The following is a 27,814-nucleotide window of genomic DNA, read 5'->3' on the forward strand; positions in this document are numbered from 1 at the left end:
CTCACTAGGCACCCAGGAAGCCCCAGGTGTCAGGAGGGCAGGGGGAGAAAGGGGGAGGATGAAGAGGGGGAGGACAACTACGTGGGGCAGGCTCCTGAAGGGAGTGGGGTGTGGGACTGGGTGAACAAGTGGGGTCCCAGGCTCTGCAAAGGCAGGGAAGGAGGAAGGGAAAAGGCAGAGAGCTGGCAGGAAGCAGGTGCACCACTAGCAGATACACAGCAAGGGCCTCCAGAGGCAGGAGGGTCTGGAACTGATGTATGAGCCCAGTGGTTTTCACATGTGGGTCTCAGATGAAGCAAAATGTGGGGAAAATGAGACAATTAAACAGACTTCACCAAGCTCAACCCAGTCAATGTAAATGACTACTGGGTAATGTGAAATCATGTTTAAATAATGGAGATAATAGACTAGCTTTTTAAAGAAAGTGTCCTTGCCTGGCAAAATAAAAAAACCAGTAATCCTATATTTTGTCCCTCAAATATTTTTGAGAATCTTGTTGGTCCATGACACCTGCAGGTTTTTGGGTGTCAAGGCATAGGCAATATTTAGGGGGAACTCAGTGTAGCAGTGGAGTTTAAGACAGGGTCTGGCCTGGGAAGCAGAGCCCCTAGTTCACTGAACAATGAGAAAGGAAATCAACTGTGTCATTCCAAAGTAGCAGTCATGGTTGAAATCTAAGGATCAGCTGCAAGGGTTTCCTTTCTCCAATGCAGGTTTTACGTCAAAGAATTCCATGTCTCTTATGTAGCTGTTTGGCTCACACTCCAGTGACGGGGGTGTGACATGGGGGCAGGGCAAGGACATGCAGAGTGTCCTGTGAATATAAAAGTGACAAGTCCTACTGTTTCCAAATCATGAGTACAATTACCCCAAAAGGCAGGGTTCCAGGGAGGTCAAATTGCATCCTACCTGTTAAGGCTACTAACCTGAAAGAAGAGGAAGGAGGGTGCTGGGCATGGTCCAAGCCTGTTTTACTTAATTGCCCCTGGAAAGTCAGAGACTTAACTTGAGGACGCTCTCAATGCTGACCAGGATGTGACCTAGTCTCTTTTCTGACAGCCCAGCAGCAACCATGCAGAATATGTATGTCCTAGGGAGGTCGCTTCCACTCAAAGCAAATATGGACTCTCATCTGAATTGCACAGAGGGAACATCAGGCTGGAGAGCTTCCCCTGCTACTCAGCTCATTCTCTCTCTATCACAAGGACAAGAGGAGTGGCTGATGGTGGCTCGTCCTAGAGAGAATCCTCTCAAGAGACAGGTAGAGATTTGGTGCCTCCTCACCTCTCCATGCTGAGGGTCAGCATCTCCCTTCCCTCATGGCACCTCAGGGTCTCTGCCTTCCCTTGGAGAGCCCCTTCTGCCAGGCTCCCCTGCAGGGGTGCAGCTGCACATGAGAGAGAACACAAAAGTGCTCAGTGGCCTCAGAAGCACTGCAAACCCCTGGGGTGCTGAAGCTTTCTGGCTCCTCACACCTGTCCAGGCAGCTCCACCTCAGAAACTCCTCATTATACCCTGTTTTGGAACCTTGGACGCCCTGGAAAATAATCAAATACCCAACCCTTTTATTCAGGAGAGGAAGACCGGCCCTGGCGGTTCATAATGTGTGTCTAATTCTCTTACATAAAGGCCCCTCCCCTCTAAGGACACAGTCCACTCTCCCCACTGTGGCTGGCACTACCCACTTATGAGAAAGACCAGTATGCACAGTGGTGTTTAGAAACCTGGAAGCACCTGGGTAAAAACCAAGCACTGTGCAGGGGCTGGTTTAAGAACTAAGTCTTAGGAAAGGAGACAGGGTAGCAACTGGAAGATGACAAGGTATTGTGACTGAAGACAGGTGACAGGTATAAATAAAGTGTTAGAGGCATGCTAAAGGGGAGGGCTGGTGGAGCAGGTTGTGCCTGGGAAAAGCAGGGTGTGGCAAATGCAAACCTTTCTGCAGAGGCTCTGGAGCCTGAGAAGTGAACAAGAAGTTACAGAGGAGGCGGTGAAGGAGGAAGGGTGGGAATAGCTCTTTTTCTATCTGTAAGAAATGAGCCTGGATATGGGCACATGGAAAGAACCAGAAGTGAAAAGTTTCTGGAGTAAAAGCCAGGCTATTTTCTAGAGTAACTTAGAAAGTAGTATTCAGGGTCCTGCTGAGGCTCTGCACTGGCCCTGCCCACAAGAACAGAAGCAGCACTGCAGTCCTGTCCTAGAAGGGCACCCACAGCCAGAGTGCTAGGACCACCCTGGAAGCACCCAGGGATTCCATCAGCCTTGACTCAAGCTGCTGTGCTTTTGCTTTTGTTTTACCTACATTTCTAGTAAGTACACACAGTTCTTTGCAAGATCACTAGGTAGCCCTAGGGTAGGAAATTTGTCTTATGCTGCCTTCTGGCTCCTTACCAGGGGTGAGTGGCATTCATACTACAAGAGGAACTCCAGAGGAAGCCTAACCGTCCAGTGTCAGGAGCAATCGTGTCTGAGTGTGCATGTGTGATAACTTTCAGAATAAACCCAATCCCTTCTAATTTTTGTGAACTGTAAGTAATGGCTATGTGACATGAGCACGTGAAGAGTGGAGGGCTATAATAATAAGCTGCTCGGCAGGGTTAGTCTGACACTTAATGATATATATTAGTTTTTATGTATAGGTTAATAAGCTGCAAATAGTGATCAGCTCAAATAAGTAACTGTAATTAGTATTAGTTATATATAAGTAGGTCAAATTTGTTTATGCCTTGGAATGTATAAGCATGAATTGTTTTCTGTAATTTCATGTGAAATTAAAGCTCAATAATGAAATCAATCTCTGCCCCAGCTCTCTCCCTCAAAGGAAAGAATTTGGAACCCCATGACTGGCATTCTTGTGCTCCCAATTCCCTGTGAAGCCCAGAGTGCCGTGTGCTCCCCTGCCTCCTCTGCACAGCCTTCCTGGAGAGCCCTGTGTGCATGAGAGCAAGGAACCTCGGCTAGGGGTTTATTTTATAAATGAGATAGATGCATTTAAGTGAAAATTTTGCTAATATGATTGTTATGAAACTGGTAACTGGGAAAAACAAGGAAAATCAGGCAGGCTAATAAGTATTCTTTAAGCTTCACTGACTCTAGAACTAGCCGTGGCCTGAAGTAATGTGCTGTCAACATTTAAATGGAAACCCCGAGCTTCTAGCAGGAGCCCTCCTGGACCTGTCTGTCACTACCCTAACAAGAAGGCGGTGGTTCTTATGGGGGCCAGAGTATCTAGAGCAAGTCTGTTTTCTCTAGCCTTAATTCAGTTGATTTCCTTATAAGTATTCTTGTCAGGCCTGGGAGCTATTTTACACAGGGGACTGCATTAGAAAACTAATGCAGTCACAAGTGTTCTCTAAGAATCTGAGGGAGATGGTTGCTCTCACACCAGTGCAGATGTGAGGGGTTTCTTTAAGGTCTCTAAGGAAAGGGAAGGGAGACATTAGTTTGGGGCAGGGGTCACTCCCCAGTCTCAACATTAGCCAAGAGTTTTGCAGGGTATTTTAAACTACTATGGGATTTCAGTTTCTTCTTTATACTCTTCTATTCTCTAAATTGCTATAGTCTATTTCAAATGTTAGGAGCCTTAGAAATACTTTTCACAATAACTAATGCAATGGGGAAATCCTTTCACATGTGCCTGGGCACAGGAGAGAGCAGGAGACAGCTAGCGAGGGCAAACCTACAGGCAGAGCGCCCGCCTCTTAGGTGCCCTGATTCACGTGCTGCTGAGAGCAGGAGTTGGTATGACCTCTCTTAAAGGGACACAGCAGTGTGTTTCAAGATTCTTAAAAATGTCCACATCCCTGCCCGTCATCACAATTTAAAGACTGTCAGAAATAAAGATCAGGCTGAGATTTATGAACAAAAAAGGCAATCATACTATTATTTATAGTACCAAAAATCATAACTAAAATGTCCAAAACTGGGAGTACTTACATGTTTAAGAGATTATTGATATGACAAAATATAATGCAGGCATTATAAAGTTCTAGAAAGCTACATCCCTCGGGCCCTTGATTTCCTCAGGACACGGGAAAATTTCATTGCTTACTGTTACAGAGCAGAACATTATATATATATTATGTTATGTTAACTACCTTCCCTCCTGTCATAATGTGGTGAGGGGAAAAATCCACGAGAAATGATAGTATATACCTCCAAAAATAAAAAGAATTCACACCAAAATAATAACAGTGGTTATTTCTTGGAAATGGGATTTCAGTTTCTTCTTTATACTCTTCTATTCTCTAAATTGCTATAGTCTATTAGAAAGCTTTCTTTCTGGAGGCAGAAGCAGGGCAGAGGCAAACGTGGGGTCTTGGCTGATGATTCTGGTGATTCCCACCCTCCTGTCTCGCCTGTCTAGGCTTCAAGGCCAGTGTTGGCGGAGCCCTCCCTCCAGAGGTCCTTCCTTATACAGCTCCATAACCGCTTCTATGCTGCTGGCCCCCAAATGGTTACCCCTTGCCCAACCTGCCTGATAATGGTTTCATGGCGCTCCGCCTCGTTCCTGCAGTCTTCAAGGCCTAGCCCCTTCCCCGTTTTCTACCTTCACCCTCTCTATGCTCTACACCACACAACTGGAACAGTCTTCCATCTCTTGCCCCTCTGTGCCTGCACCCGCACTCTGCTGGCCTCTGCAGCTTGGCTGGTCCCTTGGGTCTTTCTAGAGCCTCTGCTGGGAGATCGTGCTCACCCCAGGCCAACCTCTCCAAGGCAGTACCCCTGCACTCTGGGCAGGGTTGTCCCACACAGCATTCTTTTCTGGTCTTCTTCAGGCTCCATCACAACCTTAAGAACTGGGTCTGAGTCTTATTCCTTCATCTTTACATGTTCAGCACCCAGCACACTAGGCCCCCAATCAAAGCTTTCTGAAGACATGCTGAGGGATGGACCCTCTAAAAAGCATGCCTCCTGGTCAGCAGCTTACTCTTGTGTTTTACTCACGACATATCAATGAGGCTAAGAGTCAGATGGTGTGAAAGTGCCCTTCCTCATCTTGCACCAAATACCGTCCTGTACAAAAAATAATCAGCAGAGAGCTGGGACGCTCACTTCTGGAGAGCTGCTGTGTAGAAGGGAGGGAACAGAACCAGATCATATGAGACACACTGCTTTCAGCATTGGGGCAGGTTCGGGAAAAGCCACCCAGCCTCCCCAGAGCCTGTTCTGTCAAGAGCAGTCCCTGCAGTCAGTCAGCCAGGAAGGCATGGGGGCCCTACCCTGGCTGGGAGGAGCCTACAGAGGGGTTAATGAGAGCCACTGATCCTTTAGCTTCAGGCTGATTAAAGCGACCTGTGCTGGTAAATAGAGCAAGGGAGCTGGTGCTGAACAGATTTGTCCTTCCAGTGCCATCCTCCAATCAGACCTGCTAAACATGGTACTAATAAAAGGAATAATTTACTTAATTGCAAGAAACCATCCTGGGAGCTAACATAGCACAACTGTTCTCCATTACCCAGCCTGGCTTCCCAGGGAAGTGATGATGAGCTGCTGAAAAAGCTCACTGGGTGATAGGGCTGAACTGCTTGCCCTTCATTTAAGCAGGGGTTATCAGCAATGTGTGGACCCACAGGCCAAAACTGCTTTTCAACCATTCAGGTGCCAAAAATAAGCTTTACATTTTTAAATGGTTGAAAAATAATCAAAGGAAGAATTTCATACATGTGACAACTGTATGAAATTCAAGTCCTTCAAGTTTTATGGGATCACAACCACCTTCATTCATTTAAAGCACGTGGACATGGCAGGGCTGAGGAGCAACACAGAGATCATATGGCCTGTGAGCCCAAATCATTTTCTCTGGCCCTTTAACAAGTCTGCCAACCCCTGATTTAAAGACTAGGCTAGGTCAAGGTCATCCACAACAGCATTCCATAGCAGCTTGGGTCCCAGAGTATTAAGTGATCTTCATTAACAAGGTCAGCTTTACAATCAAGTCTACAAAGAAACTTCCTGAAGTCTGGGCTTCAAAATTGTCTCAAGTAGGATTTATATGAGATGCAGCTGAGAATTTAGGAAAGCTACAGCCTCCTTTAGTTTGGAGGAATTTGCCTCAGAAGATGGAAACAACAGGGTACCTCACCCAACTTCAAACACCCTCTGAATTCAGAAATTGCTTCAACTCTGCCCCATGACCCCTGCGGGGGGCGGGGGCGGGGGTAGGGCTCTCACAGACCCCAGGCGTAACCACAGAAGTTCTCACCTCAGCAGCCTTCCGGGAGGTGCTGTCACCTGACTGAACAGAGAGGCTGGGGAGAAAGCCCCAGAAAGCTTGAGTTTCCCAAAACTATAGACTGTTCTTAAGTTTTTGTTCTCTCCCAAAGCTCAAGATGCAGATGAGATTATAGACCATTGTGATTTTTATTTTATTTTTTTACTATAAATATAAAAAAAAGTCTGGGCAACCTTATGGCAGCCTCCTTTTAAGAAACAGGAGATACATGTTATAAACAACCTAGAATAAGCATCTTTGTTAAGCCCTGTGTTATCATGACGGCAGCAAACGTGGAGATGGAAAACATGGAAAGGACATCATTTAACTCATTCAACTGAAAAGCACAAGACTGCATATGAGGACTGCATTTGCTTTTGGGTAGTGAAGCAAAGGAGAGTCATTTCATGTTGCAAAACCCTATCTGGAACTAGGTATGAGCTCCAGGAAAGAGACATCTGAAGCGGGCATCCCACCTGGTAGGCACTGCTGCTCAGTGTATTTCCCATCACAGGACACAGCAAGTTTGCTATTATCTGATTGCATGGTGGAGTCAGGAACAGGAGGCCCCAGGCTGAGGCTCACCAGCTCAGACAAGGTTGAGGCAGTTGCACTCTGTTCCCCTAGACTGGGGAACACCCAGTGATCACGCTGCTCTGCTTTTCTGAGGTTATCATGGTTTCTGTCCCAGACTCCACAACAGGCACCAGATTAGAGACATGCACTCCGCCCTTATTCATCTCAAGGGCAAACCGAATACTTAGAAAGGTGAAACTTCTGGTTTGGCTGATTTATCCTGGACCCATGGGCCCAATGTGTGACATGGATGGTGTCTCCTCTCTAATTGAGCTAGCTTTTGTAAAAGGACGTATTTTTTAGGCCACCACCCAAAATGTGGACATTGTGAACTGGGGCAAAAAAGCTTCAGAGAACAACTCCAAACAGTAGACTACTCAAACAGCACCAAGGAAAAATGGATTTTTGTGAGGGCAAAAGCAGGCAGTAAGGACAGGAGGACAAATGTAGTGACTTCTGAATGGGGCCATTTAGCTGATTTATAAACAATCTCACCAGTGTCCCTGGCTGTGGGAGATTGATGTCTCCTCCTTCTAAAGCTGGGGTCCCCCAGACTTGTTTTCTGGAAAACCAAGGAATAAACTCCAAGGATGCAAATTCTTTATTTTCAGACCTTAATTAACTGGAACCTAATTAGGACTTTTGAGAGTGTTTTTTCTCCCACTTTAAAGGAAAACTTTTTTTTTTTTCTTAAGTCAGCATGGTTTAAATGGAGAGAAACTGAACAAAGAGCTATTTGGATGTTTTGCCTTTGGGGGTCTCAGCTTTCTAATTTATAAATTGAAAAGGCCATTGAGGTTTAGATATCAAAAGTCATTTTCAGCAATAAAATGTGGATTCTTGGATATGCCGACAATTTATCAATAATCTGTGAAGGTTCCCTGTCTTCACCATCACACCTCTCCTACTGCTGCGAACTGAGGTCACCCGCAGTCTTTTCCAGTTTGTTGAGTATTTCACACACTTAATCCAATTGAACTTTACATCAACCTGATGGGGTAATGTCTCTGTTATACCAGAAACCCGCATAGTTGGTGTGACTGAGTAGCACTTGGTGAGTTATTCTAGAAGTCAGGTAAAGAAGGGAAACATGTAGAACAGATTATATATATACATATACATAACACACACACACACACACACACACACACACACACACATATATATTTTGTGTTTTGGCTTAATTTATATAAGTGCACATTCATTTACTATTGTTGAAAAAGTAAGCCTTTTTAAAAAGTATATGCTACTTAGATTTCCACAGTCTTTTCTGAATGGACTACTCTCAATTTATTGTCTTTTACTTACAGTTTAAGCCATTTGTAAAGCAACTGAATACAGAATGATTCTTGAATTTTAGGATTTCCCCTGCACTTGTACAGTTGTCTCAACTACAGAATGTTTATTTATTTATTTTTATTTTTGATAGTACTAGAGATGGAACCCAGGCTGAGCACAGTTGGCAACTGCTCTATCACTGAGCTACATCCCCAGTCCTTTTATTTAATTTTATTTTGAAACATGGAGTCTTGCTAAATTGTCCAGGCTGGCCTGGAACTTGAGATCCTGCTCCTCAGGTTTCCTAGTAGCTGGGATTACAGGCACGTGCCACTGCACCCAGCAAAAACAGAATTTTCAAACACTCATCCAAATCTTTCCAAAATATTTAACTTAGTTTTTACAAAAACAACACATTTCTTTTTTATGTACTCAATTACTTGACCTAATATTTAGGTAAACTAGATAGTTATTTATATTTAATTACAACAATGCATGACAAGTGCTGGAATCACCTAGGTTCAGGGACATATGCACAATTCCCCTGATCATGGAAGGAAGAGGTACTAAACAGCGTGAGGGCAGCCATGAGCACCAGGCACTGCTGTGCACAGAGGAAGGGGAGTGCTGGTGAGATGGCTGTGAGCATCCAGGCAGTGAGTTTTAAGAAGACAAGTGGAGCCAGGCGTGGTGGTGCCAAATTCCAGCAACTTGGGAGGCTGAGACAGGAGGTTTGCAAGTTCAAGGCTGGCTGGGCAACTAATGAGACCATGACTCAAAATAGAAAAAGGCTGGAGGGCTCAGTGGTAAAGCACTTGCCTAGCATGCATGAGGCCCTGGTTTAATCCCCAGAACTGGAAAACGAACCAACCAACCCACACAAAACACAAACAAAACTTGCCTACCCACATACACACACACACCAAAAAAAAAAAAAAAAAAAAAAAAAAACCAAACCAGGAGGCAGTAGAAAGGCTGAACTGGAGCTGAGGAGGAAGGTCAGGGCATCATTAGTATCCATGCAGCTGAGAGTTAAAACCAGGAGAGCAGAAGAGTCCATTCAGGGAGGGAATGTGGAGCGAGATGAAGGGAAGTGGGGAAGATCCCAGTGAATGGGATCCCAGGGTGAGCAGAGGTAGAGGCTTCTAGAAAGGGGACATTACTAGAGATATGCAAAGGGAGATTCAGGAGGTGGCCCAAGGGCCTAGTGCAGGACTGATATCCAGGAAGCAAGAATCCTGGGGGTGCTGGGGGGTGGCAATTAGAGTGCCTTGGGGATTTGTAGGAAGCAAGGAGCCCTGCTGTAGTCTCCTATGCCTTAGTTCTTCTTCCTCCAGCTCATGTCCTCCTCCTGCTATTCTGCCTATCATCTCCCCTGAGCATGCAGAAGGGCAGGAGAGTTCAAGAAGCTGCTCTGACTGTAAGCACAGGCAGGTCTGATCATCCAGGTCCTGAGACCTTACTACTAGGTTGGGGCAGCACCTATTTGCAATGCCTGCTAGGAAGCTGTCATGCAGGTTTGTGGCAAAAGGTAGGATGAAATCAGAACCTCCACTGCAAGGTCTTAAAGCAGGGCTGGGGAAAGAAGTCTCTGCAGGGTAAGCTATGCTAATGGTCCGATAAGCAGATCCCTCAGGCAATCCCAGTGATCTTGCTGCTACCCACTCCATTTTTCAGACACATGGAGACAATTCCACAGCACACAATGGCCTGGGGAGGAAAGTGTGGGTCAGAAATACAAATGAAAAAAGATTCCATGATATAAAACATAAGCTCCACTCTTGTAATGTGCTGACAAGCAATGAAGAGAGAATTCCTGGGTCCTAGCTGTTATCAACTCTGGAATATGGAAATTTACCTGATCCAAGTGACAGCTGCCTAAGTCCCAGTGGGCTGACAGTGTCAGAATCACTGTGACTGCAGCCACTGTTTGCTTCAACAGCCAACATTCTCCAGGCTCCTCTCTTCCCTACTTCTTCAGATGTTAAACAAGTAACTCTCTTTGAGGAATAAGAAGACACACTGGGAGGCTGGGGCTGGGGCTGGGGCTCAGTGGTAGAGACCTTGCCTAGCATGTGTGAGGCACTGGGTTCGATCCTCAGCACCACATAAAGATAAAAAAATAAAATTAAGCTAAAAAATCCACATAATATTAAAAAAAATGACATACTGTTTTTTGACCCTCACAATCACACACTGGCCAGCTACTTCCTAAACATGACTGTCTTCAGTTCTTGCCTTCATGAGAAGGGATTCAAACTAAGAACCTGAAGTGAGGATCAAATCCCAGGCACAGCCTCTCCACAGAAAACAGCAGTGGTTTGCTTGCAGAGCTACCTGCACAGACACCATCCTTTTCTGTGACTGTGTCACCAGGCCTCATGCCTGTGGAGTCTGGAGGGTGGGTGGGAGAGCAGCACAGTTTGGTGGAATGCCTGGGGAAAAGCCAGGAGAGACAAAGACTGCCATGCTGCCTCATCCCAGTGGCTTCAGGAATGAGTCAAACTTTACGGTCGCACTGAACAAAACACACTGACCTGATCCAAACGCAGTGCACCGTCCACAAAGCGCTGTTGGCGAAGCTGTTTTGCGATTCTGTGCAGGTTCAGGACCGCCTGGTGCACTTCCTCGCTGCTGTGTTCTGGGGAGATGGGGGGCAGCTCCTCCTCAGGGATCTTCTCAGATGGGCTTTCAATCATGCTCTGAGCGTGCTCATAGCTCAGTTTGGTGCAGGAGCGGATGATGGTCCGGCCAAACCACTCCTTGAGGATCTGCAGAGACAGACACATTGTGAGAAAGCTGGGAGGAGATGCTTTTCCAGGATTTTCTTCATTCAAGCCTTCACCACACAAACTCAACAAAGATTTATGGAGTGCTTGACCTTGTGCTCAGGATGGTGTTACACAGTTGAATCAGACATGGTTGCTGCTGCCCTCAAGCAGCTGGGACTCTACCAGGCCTGGGCTGAATTCGATAGGCAGTGAAAGTCTACGAAGGTCCCCAAACACACCTCGAAGAGGGAAGAGCCTGTGAGAATCTTCTTCATTAGTTTTAGGAGAGTGGTCATCAATTCATAACTTGGGGCAAGAGGAAGGGACAGTTGCCGGAGATGTGACAGATGATGTCTGGGCTTGGTAATGGCTGAGGAGGAAGGAAAGGGGAGAAAGTAGGGCCATGGACAGAAGCAGAGGACACAGGTGAGGAGGAAGGATGAGTGGACAAAGGGAAAACCAATTTCCACATGTCTACGTAGAGAAAGAACAAGGTTTTGGACAACAATCCCTTACTGTGAGGGACTGTCCGGTCATTATTAAATGTTGAGCAGGATCCCTGGCCTCCACCCACTAGAGGCCAGTAACATCCCCCCTCCCCAGCTAACAACCAGAAATGTCTCTAGACACTGCTAAGTGTCCCCTGGGGAAAAAGCCCAGACTCCAGGGGCTATGCCAGTTCAGTGGTGGAGCTTGATGAATGCAGAGCTTACTTTGAGGTATATTTCAGTCTTTCAATTTCTCTGTATTTTCTATAAGCCTTTATGATTTTAAGAAGAAAATAAAATAAAACATGAAAATTCTGGGGGGACTTCTCAGTCTGAGGTGCAGATTGAGATCCAGATGAGGGTATCTACAGGGCATCTGGGGTGCTGGCTCAGGGCCTGAGACAGTGGCTGGTCTGGTTCAGGAAAGCTGGCACCACCCCTCCAGGGGCTCAAGGAAGGAAGCGTCGGGCTATGTTCCCCTATACCTGCCCATGTAGGGAACAAGGAAGCCAGAGGATGAGAACAGAAGAAAAATAAGAGGGTCCAGAAAAGAAAAGACCAGGTATGTCTAGTGGTAGGAAAAGGGGGGTGGGGGAGAACTGTTAGAAAAAAGGACACTGACATGCAACAAGACCATTTAAAATGGCACTTCCTACGAGACAGGCACTGATGACCCACTTTCCACATGGCAGCTACTGATTCTCCCAACAGTCCTATGAGGTAGGAAGTTTATGAACCTTATTCTTCAGTCAGGAAACCAAGGCACAGAGAAAAAAAGTAATTTGTCCAAGGCCATGTCACTACAGGATGGCAAAGGGGAACAGAACCCAGGTAGTGCCACCTCAGTGTTTAGCTCTAACTCACCAGTGTCACACAGCACCATCTGAATGTCAAGAGGATTAAAAGAAAGAGAAGTCCAGGCGTGCAGCACTGCACCTGGCACTTGGGATGTCGGAAAGACTGGACACTCTGGACACCCTGGGTGGGCTCCTCTGCCTTCAGGGCAGCCAGAACTTTGTCTCCATCAGCCTCAGCCTCAAGCATGTGTCCATATGCCACTCAAAGAGTGATACTTCAGGGCTGGGGTTGTGGCTCAGTGGTAGAGTGCTTGCCTAGCAAGTGTAAGGCACTGGGTTTGATTCTCAGCACCATGTATAATTAATAAATAAAATAAAGGTCCATTAACGACTAATAAAAATATTTTTTAAAAAAGTGACACTTTTTGTACGGGTCATGATATGAAAAAGTCTGGGAAGCTTTGGGTGGGGGATGAGCATATGGCTAAGCAGAGGCAATGCAATTACTGTGGATGGTGGTTTCCAGAAGACTGGCGAGAAGGAAAGCCGTTGAGAACCATGACAGAGGGTGCATTCGTTGTGCTTACAGGGTAGGGAGAAGAAACCAGTATGGAAGGAAGATTGAGTACATAGAAGAACAACAGGACCTGGGGTTAAATGGAGGTGATGGAGGCCATCCATCCAGTATGGGAAGAGAGGCCTGGGGAGGCAGGCAGGGAGGAGGGGGATGAGCCCCAGGGGAAAAAGAGTGAAGTAGGGAGTGCTCACACCAGAGAGCCCCAGTCTATGCAGGAAAGGATGAAGGAGACAGTTCAAGGCTCTAGAGCCTGAGGAAAGTATAAAAGTTCCAAGATGCAGACTGTGGGAATCATGATTCTGAAGCAAGGGAACGCAGCAGAGCTGAGTGACTGGGGGTGAGGGCATGCAAGAAGGGGTGAGCATTGGTCAGGAGCAGAACCTTCAAGTATGGGCATGCAACACCCTCTTGCTCTTCATCAGCCAAACCACTCTGTTCACAGCTTCAGAGACAATGCCTCCCATGAACAGCCCTCAGAAGGTCTGTATGTGAGTGCTCCTCTAGGGCAGAGCCCAGCTCAGGACTGCCCACCCGACAAGGCCTTCATGGACACATCTGCTAAGCTGACAGGCTACAGAAAGCCCTCTGGTGCCCACGTCCTCCCTTAAAGAAGAATCAACACTGTCAAAAAATGGCAGCCGTGAGATGGAGGATGAAAATGGTGACAATCATTCATGTCTTGTATTCATTCAGTGCAAAGAGCTATAGAGAGTTGTGCATTTAATTTTTTCTTCAAAAAAAAAATACAATCCTGAAACTATGCTTTCCAGATTATTCCAAGAACTAGGAGGAACTCAAATGCACATTTGAGTCTTACACTGTGGCAAGCAGGACCTGAAGCTGGCTCTTGGGAGCTCCTGTGCTGCAGGCAAGGGTGCCCACAGCACCAATCCAGTCCTATCCAATAGCTGGGGGTGCCCTGTGCAGGAGGGAGCCCCTTCCAGGGCAGCCCAGGCTTGCCCTACACACCACATTTCCTGAAGAGAGGTGCTCCAACCTCCTCTAGAATGACAGGGCCATGGCCTCTTCATTCTTGTGGTCTCAGTGTTTTCCCCTGGAGAGTCGGCTTGCTTCCGTTTCTCCCTTTCCTTCCAAATCCAGTCCCTCCTCCTGTGTGTCCACATTGTGTTTGTTAGACAGCCTGTCTTTCACTCGCTCAGGGAATCCAGCTTCCACCCCACGGCACGCCTCTCTTTCTCACAGGTCACAAGTGGCCTCGTGGATTCCTTCCTGTGCCCAGGTCACAAGGTGTGTGGCCTCCCGGGGTCTGCGTTCTTTTTCCCTAGAGGATGCTCTGAGCAGGTGACCTCAGCACCCTGAGGGGCATTTGTTTTCACCTAAGCTGTGGGGCCATGAACTGCTTTAGAATCTAATGAGAGCCCTGATGAGATTCACCCCATAACAAGTGCATGAAATTTGGCAGCAAGTTGCATGAGGTACCCCAAGCCTATGCACACTGTCTCCATGCATACCTTTGTGACTCCCTCTGAACCCTCTGATTGCTGAGCCCTGACCAGGGGCTCCGAGTAATCTCGGGGAGTTCTTAAAGTTCATTACCTGGCCCTTTCCCAAATCAGATGCCCCCGCCCCCAGCTTGTTTACTGCCATCCTGGCGGCACATGCAGTTCACCTGAAGTACCGCTCTTTGTCCAATGGGCACCTCTGCTCTTTTGCTTCCTTCTCAGTCAAGGCAGAAATCCCTTCCCAACAACACACCTGGATGCTGCCAAGCTGGGGCCTGAGTTGGTGTTTCCTGAAGCTCTTTCCCCTGGCTTCAGCCCTCCCCTCACAGCTGCATCTCTGGAAATCTGCCCTGATCTTCTTTTTAAACATAGAAAGGGTTGAGGAGGCGGCCTGGAGTCACACCTGACAGTCACTAAAATAATTATGAGGCTAGGAAAAGCGGCCTGAAACCACCTCTGGGAAGGAAGGATGCCTGTGGCAGCTGCAGCGGGAAAGCAAAGATCCACCCAGAGGGGACCAGGAGCAGCCAGCCCCGGCGTGGAAGGCAGGCCTCTCTGGAGGGAACACCTCATTAATTTCCAATTTGGAAACTGTACTCACATCAACGCCCAGTCCATAACCAGGGCCAGTGGCAGAAGACAAAAGGACAAAGGGTTTTTCATGGAAAAAGTTAAAAAGTCACGAGGGGATGCATAAACAAAACCCTTCAGAAGAAGATCATGTCCTGCTTCTGCGGAATCACAGGACTCGGGCCACTCCTGCGGCAGGCAGCAAGTTTGCTGCACACACTCTGGGACACTAATGCTGGGAATGTCAGGTTAACAGAGTCAGCCCTGACTGCAGGGTATTGCTGGGAAAACCCTGGGCCAACTAGGAGCCCACACCATCCACCGGGCACGGCACCTCTACACCCAGGAAGACTGAAACAGCCCAGCACCCTCAGTCCCAGACCCTGCCATCCCACACAGGCCGGGGAGGGGGAGTCCCTTATTCAGCCTGTTCAACAGCTGAGAAAACAGACTTCCTGAGAGTCACACAAGCTCCCAAGTGGCAGCCATGGGCAGATCCACAACCAAAGGCTTAGATTCAAAGTCTATTTTTTCTTATATTTCAGCTGAATGTCATAAAAAAGAAAAGCGATAGATGTGAAATAAAGAAGCAAATGTACCTCAAATGCATATCAACTTTCTATGTAAGATGTAAAATCACTTCTGCAGCAACTCTGAGTCCCATCTATAAAATGTTTAGTTCAAAATCATCTTAGAAAGAAAGAAACATTTTCCTGACTGAAGCAAAACCAGGCTGTTTGAGTGGCAACGATGGGAAAAGGGGTGAGTAAAAGAGAAGCCAAATGTGCCAAGAAGAAAGCATCTGACAAAGAAGTGGGCAGAAAGAGGAGGGCTGGAAGATAGCAAGGGGCAGGTCAAAGGAAGGACTGCCTAGTGAAGGCCTTGGAAGCAGCAGGCAGAGGCTGGGGGGGTAGTTGAGGAGTAGGGGACTCTTCCACTAGGCCCACCCCTGTACTAGGCCCAATGTGATGGGGTGAGACCCAGGTTCTTCTCAAAAAACACAAGAGCCTGAGCATACCTGCAATCCTAGTGACTTGGGAGACTGAGGCAGGAGAACTGCAAGTTCAAAGTTCAAGTTCAAGGCTAGCCTCAGTAACTTAGCAAGACCCTGCCCCTCCCACAAGCAAAAAAAAAAAAAAAAAAAAAGGCCTGGGGATAGAGCTCAGTGGTAAAGTGTCCCTGGGTTGAATTCCTACTACCAAAGAACAACAAACAAAAATTAAAAAAAAAAAATAACAACTAACCAATCAAACAAATAAAAAACTTCCCCAAAACAGAGCCACCAGGCTAAGATGAAGTTGTAAATAGCAAGACATGTGCCCCAGCAGCAGTAAGTTCCATTTATACCTGAGAGCTCACTTGCTCCGTATTGGCACACAGAGGCCAGATCCTGGAGTGTTCCATGGCTGCACTGTCGGGGTCCCAGAGGAATCATGCAGAGGCCCACCAGAGCCCTCTGCCCAGGGCACAGGCTGCAGAGGGCCTCATGTCTGTCAGCCTGTTTTAATTCCTAAGTCAGTTTGTTTATGTGCTAGAATTCTCTCCAATATTTATTTGTATAGCAAAAAAAAAAATGCCTAAGTGTACTGAGCACTCTTCTGCTCTCCAAGGTGGCCTGCCATTGAGCTTGCCCACTGGTCCTGAGGGCTAGAACCAGGTCCCTTCCCATTCTGACCTGTTGACAGCTGTCTAAACTTCTGAGGAAGGAAGTGGAGGAAGCTTCCTCGAATGTTTGCCTGGCACACCAAACCCTGAGAGCTGCAGGAAACGTGAGGAGATCCCAGAGGCTCTGATGCTGCTGAGGCAGGAATTTCATTCTGGTAACAGTGGATGAGGGTGCTATGCCCGAGCGGGCCTTGAAAGTGTCCCCTTTTCCATAGGGCAGTGGGAGGAATCCTTAAAGCTCATCTTTGAGAGGCCTGAGGGTGTGGGAAGGAAACTGGAGGCTAGGGGGAGAAAGCAAGGAAGGAAAGTGGGAGTGCACTTGTTTTAGAGCCCAGGACAGCCCACTCTGTTCTTTCTGACACTCAGGAGCCATGTCTTCAGGTTCAAGTCAAACCCACTGTTAATAACATCAAAACGTGGGAAAAAAGCTGATTAAAATGAATTTTTACCTCCTGGCATGACCATCTTATAATAAATGCCTTACTTTGTTTCATTTCTTGAAAATATTTCATTTTGAATTCTTATTTTAAGTCCAAGCAAAATCTGTTTAGTTCAGTTCTGTGATTCCCCTGAAGTGACCTTAGGTAAGCCCTCTCATTGTGCTTTCATTAGGAAATGGGACATGCAGGGCACAGAACACAGCAAAGTTCTTCCCAAAACACCCTTGTCCTAGAGCTGTTGCTACAGGCCTGAAATAAAACAATTCTGCTCCGCCTCTGGTAATGACTAAAGATAGATATTCTGGGAACTTTCTCCTTATTTTCAGAACCAGTTTTTGAAGCTATTGTCTCATGGGAAGCTGCATGGGCAAGGTTTCCACTACAGCGTCCGAGGATGAAACACATCAACCAGTGAGTGCTCTGCTTCTTACCACCAACTGAAGCCCCAGGTTGCATGATACTATACAGAAGCCTTGCTTTGGGAGCCTCTACAGACCATGATGACCCAGGGAGAGCATAGAATTTTTTCTTTCTCTTTTGGCAATCCTGGGGATTGAACCCAGGGGCACTCTACCACTGACCTACTTCCCTAGCCCTTTTTATTTTAAGACAGGGTCTTGCTAAATTGTCCAGGCTGGCCTTGAACTTGAGATCCTCTTGCCCCAGCCTCCCGAGCTGCTGGGATTACAGGTGTGCACCACTGTACCTGACCAGCATTTTATTTTTCAAGTTTCACAAGATTCCTAGCAGTGGCAGATGGCAGGCCAGCAGCAGGACATGAAACTCTACAGGGGTCATCATGGGGAGAGCAGGATTGTGCAGAAGCTGAATGGGGTAGTTTGAGGCTTCGTTCAACCCTCAGCACTTGGCTTGCAAAGTGGGGAAGGTTGCTGTGGATGCAATGCTTACCAAGAGACCACCTTTCTAACAAGGCAGAAAGAATAAACATGTGTGCAAATCACTGTATGAAATATTTTCAGCATTTTCTGGGTATGGGCACTGTACTATGGGCGGAGAGGTAAAAACTCAGGAATGGGTACTGCTTATAAGGAGTTTATAATCTTGCAGGATAACAGATCTGTGCACAAATGGCTCTAAAGTCCAGGGAAAGAGAACAAGTGCTGAGGGGGTGGAAAGATGGGAAAACGGATTCTGACAGGGAGGACGATGCCCTTCCATCTAAGCACCTTCTCAAAATCTAGGGCATCCCACTCCCCCACCCCATATTCACTCCATTTAGGATGAGAGACTCCCCAAATCTATCCCTTCTCCCTTGTCTTGTCTGTTCACCTTAGCACTCAGCCTACAAACATAATCCAGTATCTCTCATCTGCTTACTTAAAAAAAAAGAAAAAAAATCAAAATAATTTTTTACTTTTCTAATTGGTATTATGAATTCATTATAGGAAAATTTACAAATATGGGTGGGAAAAAGAAAAATTAAAAATCTATTCACCCATCACCAGGAGATCACTACTATTTCTTTTTGGGGCTATTAATTTCATATATTCAATACCTTATACAGTATGTGAAGACAGCAAGTATCCCCAGCATACTGAGTGGGTGGATTAGTGACTATCCCTGACTCTTGTGAAGAAGTGGCATCATAGCTGCATCTCAAAACATAAGCAGCATCCTTGTTGGCAGAGCTGAGGAGAAGCATCTTCAAGGAAGAGGATGGAGCGCATGAGAAGTCTTGGAAGCCTTGTGGCTCCCTCTTAAGCCAAATGAACCCTTCAGTAGCAAGAGGAGAGATGGAGGGGGCTGGAGGATGGATGGCAAATGGTCACAAAGGGTGGAGGTCTTTTATGTCAGACTCTAGAGATCAGACTTTTGGGGCTAATTATCACATGCAGTCAGAGGAAGTTGAGTAAGAGGATGATCACTAGGGAAACAGAATAGAGGTCACAGTCTATACCACTGGTCCCAGGATAAGATGGCAAAGATGTGAACTGGGATGGTGGCAGTGGTACAGAAAGAGAGGACTGATTAGAGAGGCCCACCACAAAGGTAGCCCTGATAGAATGTAGAACTCCTAGAGGTAGTAGATGTTTGAAGCAGGCTGGCCACTTTAAAGTCTGGGTAGCTTGGTTGTCACTGATGCCATTAAAAGATCCAGAGAACACAGGGTTTAAACTCAGGTTGCAACAGGGGCATTATTATTGCAGAAAGAAAGGGGAAAGGCAGAGAGGAAAGTTGATCAAGTAGATCCAACTGGACGTTCTCTGGTTTCCAAGAAGGAGAAATGAAAGTTACCAGAGGGGAATGGTGGGTCTTGAATGAAAGAGGGATGGGAAGCAGCACAGAAAGCTGAAGCCTAGGAATAAAGGTCTAGAATAGCTACCTTAGCAATTAGTAAAAGAATTCCTAAGTAGTATTAAGGCTCTGCTAAAGAAAGTCGGCCTGTACTCTGCACAACATTCTTCTCTCAACGCGTGCTTCTTGAGGCAGGAAGCAGAGTTTCCCTAGAGCTCCAGGAACAGGCCCAGGCTGGAATGGCATTAGGAAGAGGTGGGTAGCAAAACTTGAGCTTAGTGGATTAAGGCCACATAAGCTGAAAATGGGAGGTGTTGCACAGGAGAGAGCTCATCATAAGTGATCTCCACATGAGCAAAGATGCTTCAGCAAGAGAAGCAAGTCTGTTTCCAAGTTGGCTCTGGATTCCATGGGTCTCTAGCAGAAGAAAGAGAAAGCAGAGAGGAGGGGGCATCCCATTTTAAAGGCTTTTGGCTTTTGTTCTGATGAGAGATTGAAGAATTTTAAAAGAGAGATAAGACCTAGTTTAAGATTTAGAAGGCTCCTTCTGACTGCCATGTGGGGAGAAGATAAATGGGCAAGAGCCAAAGCTGGAAGAACAGTCAGGAGGCCTCTGAATTAGTTCAGGCAGGAGACAGCAGCTGGAACCCCTGCCACAATGCTCAAGGTGATAAGGAAGGGGACAGATTCAGAGAGATTTAGAAAGCAAAGCCGAGATGACTTACTGGCAGACTGGATGTGGGTGGGGTGGATGGTGAGAGAAAGACCAAAGTAGTGAAAAAGGACCCCATGGTTCTGGCTTGAGCAAATGGCTGAAGTCTTCTCTTTTGGAGCACACTCTTGGTCCTAAAGGATGCTGGCACATGGCAGCATCCCAGTTGTGGCAGGGGAGGCAGGTTGGGGACAGCTGCAGCCAGGGAGGCCCTCCTTGCATCCTTCTCATCTGTGACCCTGAGACTCCTACTAAGTCAGCTTTGTTGCAGGTGATTTTCTTCAAAGTCTGACACAAGAATATTCACAGAGGTGACCTTGTATTTCAGGGGTCTCTGAGAACTGGTCTTTGGTGTGCAGGCTCTTATATTCCTGAGTGTCAGATGAGACAGAAGTGCCAGAGGTGTTCAGGAGGTGATAAGGCCACTGGATGGATATGGTAGAGCTGATTTTGTGGTTCCAGAGTTGCATTTTACAAAAAGCACAAAATTTACTTGGGTAACTTTTCCCTTGTGACAATATTTAATTACAAATGTCAAGATTAGAGAACAATGTTCTTAAAACAAACACATGAAAAATATGCTAAAAATAGATTCTTAAACATTTACTGACCTAAACATTGGGGCACTGGCTTGATGAAAGCAAAACTATCCAAGATTTTATTGTGGGTGTTAAAAAAAAAAAAAAAGTAGTAGCCTTCCAATGGTGGACCATGCCTGCCCCAGAGAGTAAGGCAGGTCAGTAGCGTAAGGAAAACCTTCACTTTGGCACCAGGTAAAAGTGGCAGCCATGTGGGAGGAGTGGGGACACAATGCTGCTGGCCCTGCTCTGGCTCCTTCTAACAAAGCCTAAGCCCTTTTGCTAAGAGAGACTAGAAGCAAACCCAGCCTCCTGGCTCTGACCACACAGGCTTTGAGTTCCTTCCTCTTTATTCATTTGGGTTCTTGATGCAGGGCTGCCCTCAGGGCCTCCTCTGGCACCCTGATCTCTCATCTGATTCTGAATCTGTGCCCCTCTAGCTTAACTCAGGCTTTGCTTACCAGCATCTTAAACAAGCATTCCTTGGATACAAATGTGGAATCAGGCCTTTCATTATGGGCCCTGACTGCAGGTAAGAGATACTCAGGACTAACCAAACGGTCTACTTTTCATGGTCCCCTGGTCTCTGGGTAGGGTATTTGGATAACCACAGTGGGCCTTGCCCTGCTAGTCTCTGTCCTTAGTTCCAACCCTGGTCCTTCCTATCTGGTGTGGTTAGACAGAGGCCCAGCACCTTTCCTGGCCCTGTGCCTCCACCTGCCCTGCAGCACCCTGTGAAGAGCAGAAGCCCTAAGCACCGGCACTGCCTCGAACAGAAACCCCAAAGGGCAACTGCATGTCAGGGTTTGCCGCTTTCTAGTGCTTCTTTTATGACCCTCGTATTTTAGAAGCACATTAGATCAGGCAGTTTTTATTTCTCGGGTCTGATCCTGGCAGGCATAATTCAGATTCAACGTTCTTCTCTGTTGACTCAAGTTAGTTTTCTTCTACAGGCTTTTATTTTCTATTTAGTTAAACTTTTGCAAAAATAAGCATTTATAAAAATATAAAAGTTATACATGTTTTCAAAAAACATTAGAAAATACAAAAAAGTAGAAAAAATTACTCATAGTTTTACTACCCAAACACAACCACAGTTGGCATTCTGTTTTATTTCCTTCTGATCTTTTTCCATTCATTTTCCCCCCATGCTTGCTCTTACCCCCACCAGAATATGAGTGCTGGCATACTGTACTCATAATTCCTTCTCTGCATTTCAGATAATGTTTGCCTCTTAAACCTTAGAAAGGAACTTTTTACCAGATAGTTAGGAGCCATAAAAACCAAAAGCAACGTGTGTATTTTTTTTTTTTTTTTCATTTCAATTTGGATAAGTCCATCGGAGATACTCAGGGAAATGTGTTATGGGTTCTGGATGGCACCATGGCATTAGCGTCCATTGTTAGGTATGCTACAGGGTTGTGTGTGTGTGTGTTTTTTTTTTAATTTTTTTTTTTAGTTGTAGGACACAACACCTTTATTTTATTTATTTATGTGGTGCTGAGGATCAAACCCAGTGCCCCATACATGCAAGGCAAGCACTCTACCACTGAGCCACAACCCCAGCCCCAGGGTTGTGTTTATATTAAAGGAAGTCCACAGTTTTTAGAGTTGCATATAAAAGTACATATCAGTGAAAGGACCTGACTATGGTTTGTTTCAAAACACTGTATCAAAAACCAAAATCTTAACAGTAGTTGAATTTGGGAGATGTGCAAAGAGCATTTATTGTGCTATTTTCTTTACTTTCAGGTATAACTGAAAAATTGCAGGTTAAAAATTTTAAAATAAAGTATACATAGCTACAATAATCACATAGTTTTAAAGGCTTGTTATGAAAGACAGTAACCCTCTGTTCCCCTCTCGTCTGTCCCTCCCCATGGTAACCACTTTTTTTTTTTTTTTTTTTTTTTTTTTTGGTGCCTGGGATTCAACACAGGGGCACTTAACCACTGGGCCACCACATCCCCAGCCCTTTTTATATTTTATTTAGAGACAGGGTCTTCCTGGATTGCTTAGGGCCTTGCTAAGTTGCTGAGTTCCACAGATTCTTTCTTGGGGATCTCTGAGACCTTTCAGGGGTCCATGAGGTCAAAACTGGTTTCATAATAACACTAAGGCACTGCATGGCTTGTCCCATGTATTGATATTACACAGATGGTCCAAAAGCACTGAGGGGTTTGGGTACTGCTGTTTGGGTATCAATCACCAAATTATGGTCCTGTGGGTCAAATCCAACTTGCCATCTGAATTTAAATAAAGTTTTACTGGCACAGAGCCAAGCTGTTTCATTTACCTATCATGTGCTCCCCTGCTAGAGTGTGAGAGTTTCATAGCTATGACCAAGAAGGTGGCTTGTAAAATCAGAGATATTCACCATTTGGGCCTTTAAAGGAAGTGTCTTAAACCCTGATCCAGGTGATTCCTTCCGTTCTTCCCTGTGCTGATTTATGTTTCCTATGTCCAATATCTTTCTCTTTCTTTTTTGGGGGGGCGGGGTATTGGGGGTTGAACTCAACCACTGAGCCACATCCCCAGCCCTATTTGTATTTTATTTAGAGACAGGGTGGGGTGGAGGGGGTGGGTCTCACTGATTGGCTTAGTGCCTTGCTTTTGCTGTGGCTGGCTTGGAACTCCAATCCTCCTGCCTCAGCCTCCTGAGATGCTGGGATTATAGGTGTGCACCACTGCGCCCAATTCTTTCTCTTTTTTGATTTACTCCTTCATTCTGGTGAAGCCTATTCTCTGGCAGCTTTCTGAGAAACAGTGTACCAGAAGTACTTTTTGTCTCAAAATGTCCTCTCCTACTCTTGCAGTTTACTGAAAGCTAGGTACAAAACTTTGGTATGGAGATCACAGACTTTCAGACATGGAGGTTTTCTTCACTGTCACGTGGCTTCTAGAGTTGTGGTAGAAAAGTACTAGTTATTCATCTAGTGTAGATGATCCCCTCCTGCATCTTATTCTTTGTCTCCAGGGTTCTGGAATTCTCTGGTGATGTGTCTTGGAGACATTTTTCCACCACTATGCTGGCAGCGAGCTTTTCCAATCTGGAAAGTCATGTCTTCCAGAAACAGAGCATTTCCTAGAATGATTTTGCCCACCCCACCCCCATATTTGTTTAATTGGTATATTATGGTATACATAGTGGTGGGATTCATGGTTCCATGTTTTTACATGCCTGTTGATCATTTCTTTCCTTCTGATCTCTTTGCTATTTCTAGTATGCTCGTTGAGCAGATGCTGGATACCTTGGACTTGTCCTCTAATTTTCTTATCGTTTCTGGGATAATTCTTCAACTTTACTTCCAACTGGAATCTTGAATCTTTTTCATTTCTTCTATCTTGTGATATAGATAACTCTCTTTAAAAAATTCTATAAAGATATCATTTCTTTTCCTTGTTAGTGTGTTTTGTCCTAGTTGCTTTTCTTTATTAGATTACTTTACCTTTCTATGTAATATTAGACACTCTCCTCTTGGTTGTCCCTTCAGACATGAAAGTGAAATACTAAAAAACTGTGATAGGGCAGTGGGGCTCACTGTCTGTGAGCTTTACTGCAGAAGAGAGCTGGGCTGCTCCTTGGGAAACCCTTAAGGTTATTAGTATGCCTTTATTATTTACTACTCAGACTCTTCAGAGAAAGATGTTTCCATCTCCTAACTCATGGGTGCAGGCCTGGCCCCCAGAACTCTGGAGTTGGTGGAAAGAACTTTCAGTATGCCAATATTCACTCGATCCCTAGGCCCAGCAGCACCGAGTGTGTCACTGTGCCTCAGTTCAGACACCTTCCTCTGTCCTGTCCAGAGAATAAATTTCTGGTCTTCTGTGTAGAACATGGGAACCAATCTTTTTTAAAATAAACTTGCAACTGATACTGTTGCAGCCTCATGTTCACCCACCCCTCCCTGCCTTCCAGAGTTATCTAGTGCTGTCAATTTCTGGATTTTTGTTTTGTTTTGTTTTGTTTTTGGCTTCCTCTGTTGCTGGCTCAGGAATCAACTTTCTCAGGACTGCTAAGTCAGTTACCACTCATCCATCTGCTGCCCAGCTTCCAAAATTTTGTTGCTGTTGTCTCCTCTCCCACTCTCTTTGTCCTTGTGGGTTTATGTCTTCAAAAAAAATTCTCTTTATTGTTGTTTTAGTGAGGTTTGGGAGGGAATGAAAGTAAATGTGGGTATTCGATCTTCCATCTTTATTTGGAATCTCTTAATAATAATTACCTTTTTTAAAAACTTCTATTAAATATTACAGCATAAACATTTGCCATGTTCTTCCATGGTCTTTGTAATCAGCTTTAGTAACTGTACAACATTCCAGATTAGGCACCATAGTTTATTTATCATTACCCTATTCTGGATGTGCAGAGCTGTTGTTCTCGGGGAAGAAACTGCTTTTTTTTTTTTTTTCCATCTTTCTTTATCGGCTCCCTTCTTCCCCGCGTCTGGGACATGCTTGCTGATGTTCCACAGTGCCCCGGGATTTCGTACCTTGTGTCTTGACACAGTGCTACCTTGCTGCCTGGCCTACACACTCCCAGTCACCCTGCACCCTGATGCAGCACTCATCTTTTGAAATGCCACATTCCTCATGAAACATGAGTCCTAGCAGCCGCAATTCATCTATGACTGCCATTTCAGACTTTCCCTAGTTTGATGTTGCACATCTTTGCAAACTCTCCCCATTCATTAATGGCCTCCTCCCCCAGGCCCTGCTCCCTTCCTGCAGTGGGGCCGCCTGCCTCCCAGTGCATACCCAACCTCACTGAAACCCACTTAGTCTTGGGCAAAAATCAGCTCCTGCCTCCCAGGTGGGGCTGACAGTCAGTTGAGGCCAGAGCCCTCGCATTTCCTTCTCACCACCCTTCCACAGCAGCACCACAGCCCAGCACCAGGCACACCGCAGATGATTCCCACTACTCAGTACGGGATGCTGGTAAGCAGAGAATGAATGGCGAGATGTAAGTTGTTACCTTGCCCTCGGGGGTCAGCGTCCAGATCACAGAGAAGGTCAGCTTGTCCGTCATGGGGTTGAGGCTACACAGCTCCTCACATAGCAGCCTGGGAAGCATGGGGACCACCTGTGAACAGATGATAGCTGTAAGCACCTTTCAGCACTTTTAGTGACCAGGTTGAGGTCTCAGGTGTTTCTGTTCCCATAAGATTCTGAGGAAAGACCACACTGTCTCAGGCTCTTCCAGGAGCCTCCACTGTCAAGGAAATGTAATCTGGGAAAGTGGAAAGAGTTGCTTACAGAAGCTAAAAGAGACACCGTAGCCATGAGAAAAGAGCTACCCTTTGCTATCCACAGTTTGCCCTCTGGTTCTTCATCCATGGATTCAACAAACCTTGGATGGAAAATATATTTTAGAAATTGCATCTCTACTGAACATGTACAGACTTTTTTCTTGCCATCATCACTAAACAACACAACATAACAACTATTTACATATCACTGACATTGTATTACAGTTTATAAGTAATCTAGAGATGATTTAAAATATTCAGGAGGATTGTGAGTTACATGCAAATACCATATCATTCTATAAAATGGTTTGGAGCATCATTGGGTTCTGGAATCCACAGGAGTCCCGGAATGAGTCCCCATGGATAGCAGGGTCAGCTACCTTAAAGGTAAAGCTCTACACTCAAGAATGACTGCAGCTTGTGGCTATAACAATTCTGGTTGAACAATACACTTAAGAACCCAAAGCCTGAAGACAAAGTCTTCACAGCATCATCAGAGTAAAATCAAGCTACTTCTTGATTTAGTAATTGTATATAGCACAATTTACCAAATTATATGTTGGAACATTAACAGAATAAGAAAATGTCACTATTGCAATAAAGCAGAAAAGTTCTTAAGTGCAGTTCCCTAGATGAACCTTGGTCAGCCAGTCATCCATTTTGCAGTTTTAACGCCTAAGTGATTTCTTCCCATTTATCTTTCAATCCCATAATAGGATGGTTTGATGGTATCCTTTTTAATTAAACTTTTTACTTTCCAATGATGATTTCTAGCTGCTCCAGAATACTACTGTTTCTCTGTAATATTACTGTTTCTCTGTAATTCCAAAGATAAAATGAGACTCTACCTGTACCTCCTGAAGAAACTTCCCACTCTCTCCCTCCTGCCTTCAAATTTGCTTGCTCTCTCTCCCACATTTTCCTACTTTGGATGGAATCAATCACCAGTTACTTCTCTCCACATTCACTGAAGACCTGCTTGCTCCATGTGCTGTGTTGAGGGCCTGTGCTGACCAACCAAGAAGGAACAGGCAGGAGGGGCCATTATGCAGTACTAGGGGTAAATCCAGCTGACTTCTTGAGTGGTAATAACAAAAACAGCCCCAGTGGTTTCTTATTCTATGTGAAATATCTGTACTACACCCTGCTTCAGTACACTAACCATCTTTGGTATGGAAAAGTAAATTTTAGAACTCATGGCCCACATCAGTTAACATCTAATTAACAGTTGTTTGGCATTATTTTAAAGGACACTACTTTTAAACATCTATTGTTAAATCTGATGAGGACCTGAAAACTTTTGGCAATGCTCTCGTGGGCAACTACTACTTTTGAAATGTTTTTCTTGCCCTTGCTTTTGCACAGTTACAATAAAATTATATTTTCTTTGCTAACTTGTTTAATAGTGCATTAAATTGGATCTTAATATTGAAAACTTTCTCGTGGTGTCAAGTGTTTTACAGCATAGTATATCTTTACCTTTATCAACATTCTGTTTAAAATGGGAAGGTCTCAACTTCATACTATTTCATGGTTAGATTATAAAGACATCTCACATTATTTTCAGCCTCTGAATTATGCTATGAACTGAACTGTCCCCACCACCCTAACCCCAAACATATGTTGAAGCCCCAACCACCAATTTGACAGTACTTGGATATAGGATCTTTAGGAGATCAATTAAGATGAAATGAAGTCCTAAGGGTGGGGCCCAGCTCCATAGGATTCGTGACTTTATAAGAAGAAAAAGGGAGAGAGAACACACACATTTGATCTCTTCAAGTGGGTACAGAAATGAGGCCATGTGAGGACACAGCCATAGTCAAGCCAGGAAGAGAGCTCTCACCAGGAAACAAATTGGCCAGCACCTTCATCTGGGACTCATAGACTTCAGAACTGTGAAAAATAAATGTCCACTGTCGAAGCCATGTAGTCTGTGGTATATTGTTATGGAGCCTGAGACAGACTAAGTCAAGTTTTCTGGGTGTGCACTCCTGTATTCTTCTTTGGGCTGCATTATCAGATCATGACACCAAATATATTTTGGAAACTGGCTGCAATGCCAGTGTGCTTGCTGCTATATTAGTCCAGGGCTTAATATTTTTTGATATCATTTTTTAAAGATAGTATAGTGTAGTTCAAGGCAGTATCTTACTTTAAGTCACAAAACTGAGCACTGGATA

The 27,814-nt window shown here is 45.4% G+C and overlaps 1 protein-coding gene across 5 annotated transcripts in view; it reads right to left on the reverse strand.

Annotated features, from left to right (window-relative positions):
* The window catches only part of Dis3l2 (DIS3 like 3'-5' exoribonuclease 2), a 343,677-nt gene that overhangs the window by 54,546 nt on the left and 261,317 nt on the right, over positions 1-27,814 (reverse strand). For all 5 annotated transcript variants that reach the window (XM_076866045.2, XM_076866042.2, XM_076866043.2 and 2 more), the window contains 2 exons: positions 25,358-25,465; positions 10,606-10,839 (listed from right to left, as the gene is read on the reverse strand). In XM_076866045.2, coding sequence (XP_076722160.2) covers positions 10,606-10,839; positions 25,358-25,465 — 342 coding nt within the window. The remainder of the gene's footprint in view (positions 1-10,605; positions 10,840-25,357; positions 25,466-27,814) is intronic.

Source organism: Callospermophilus lateralis, chromosome 9 (assembly GCF_048772815.1).
Source record: "Callospermophilus lateralis isolate mCalLat2 chromosome 9, mCalLat2.hap1, whole genome shotgun sequence".
In the NCBI taxonomy this organism is placed as follows: domain Eukaryota; kingdom Metazoa; phylum Chordata; class Mammalia; order Rodentia; family Sciuridae; genus Callospermophilus; species Callospermophilus lateralis.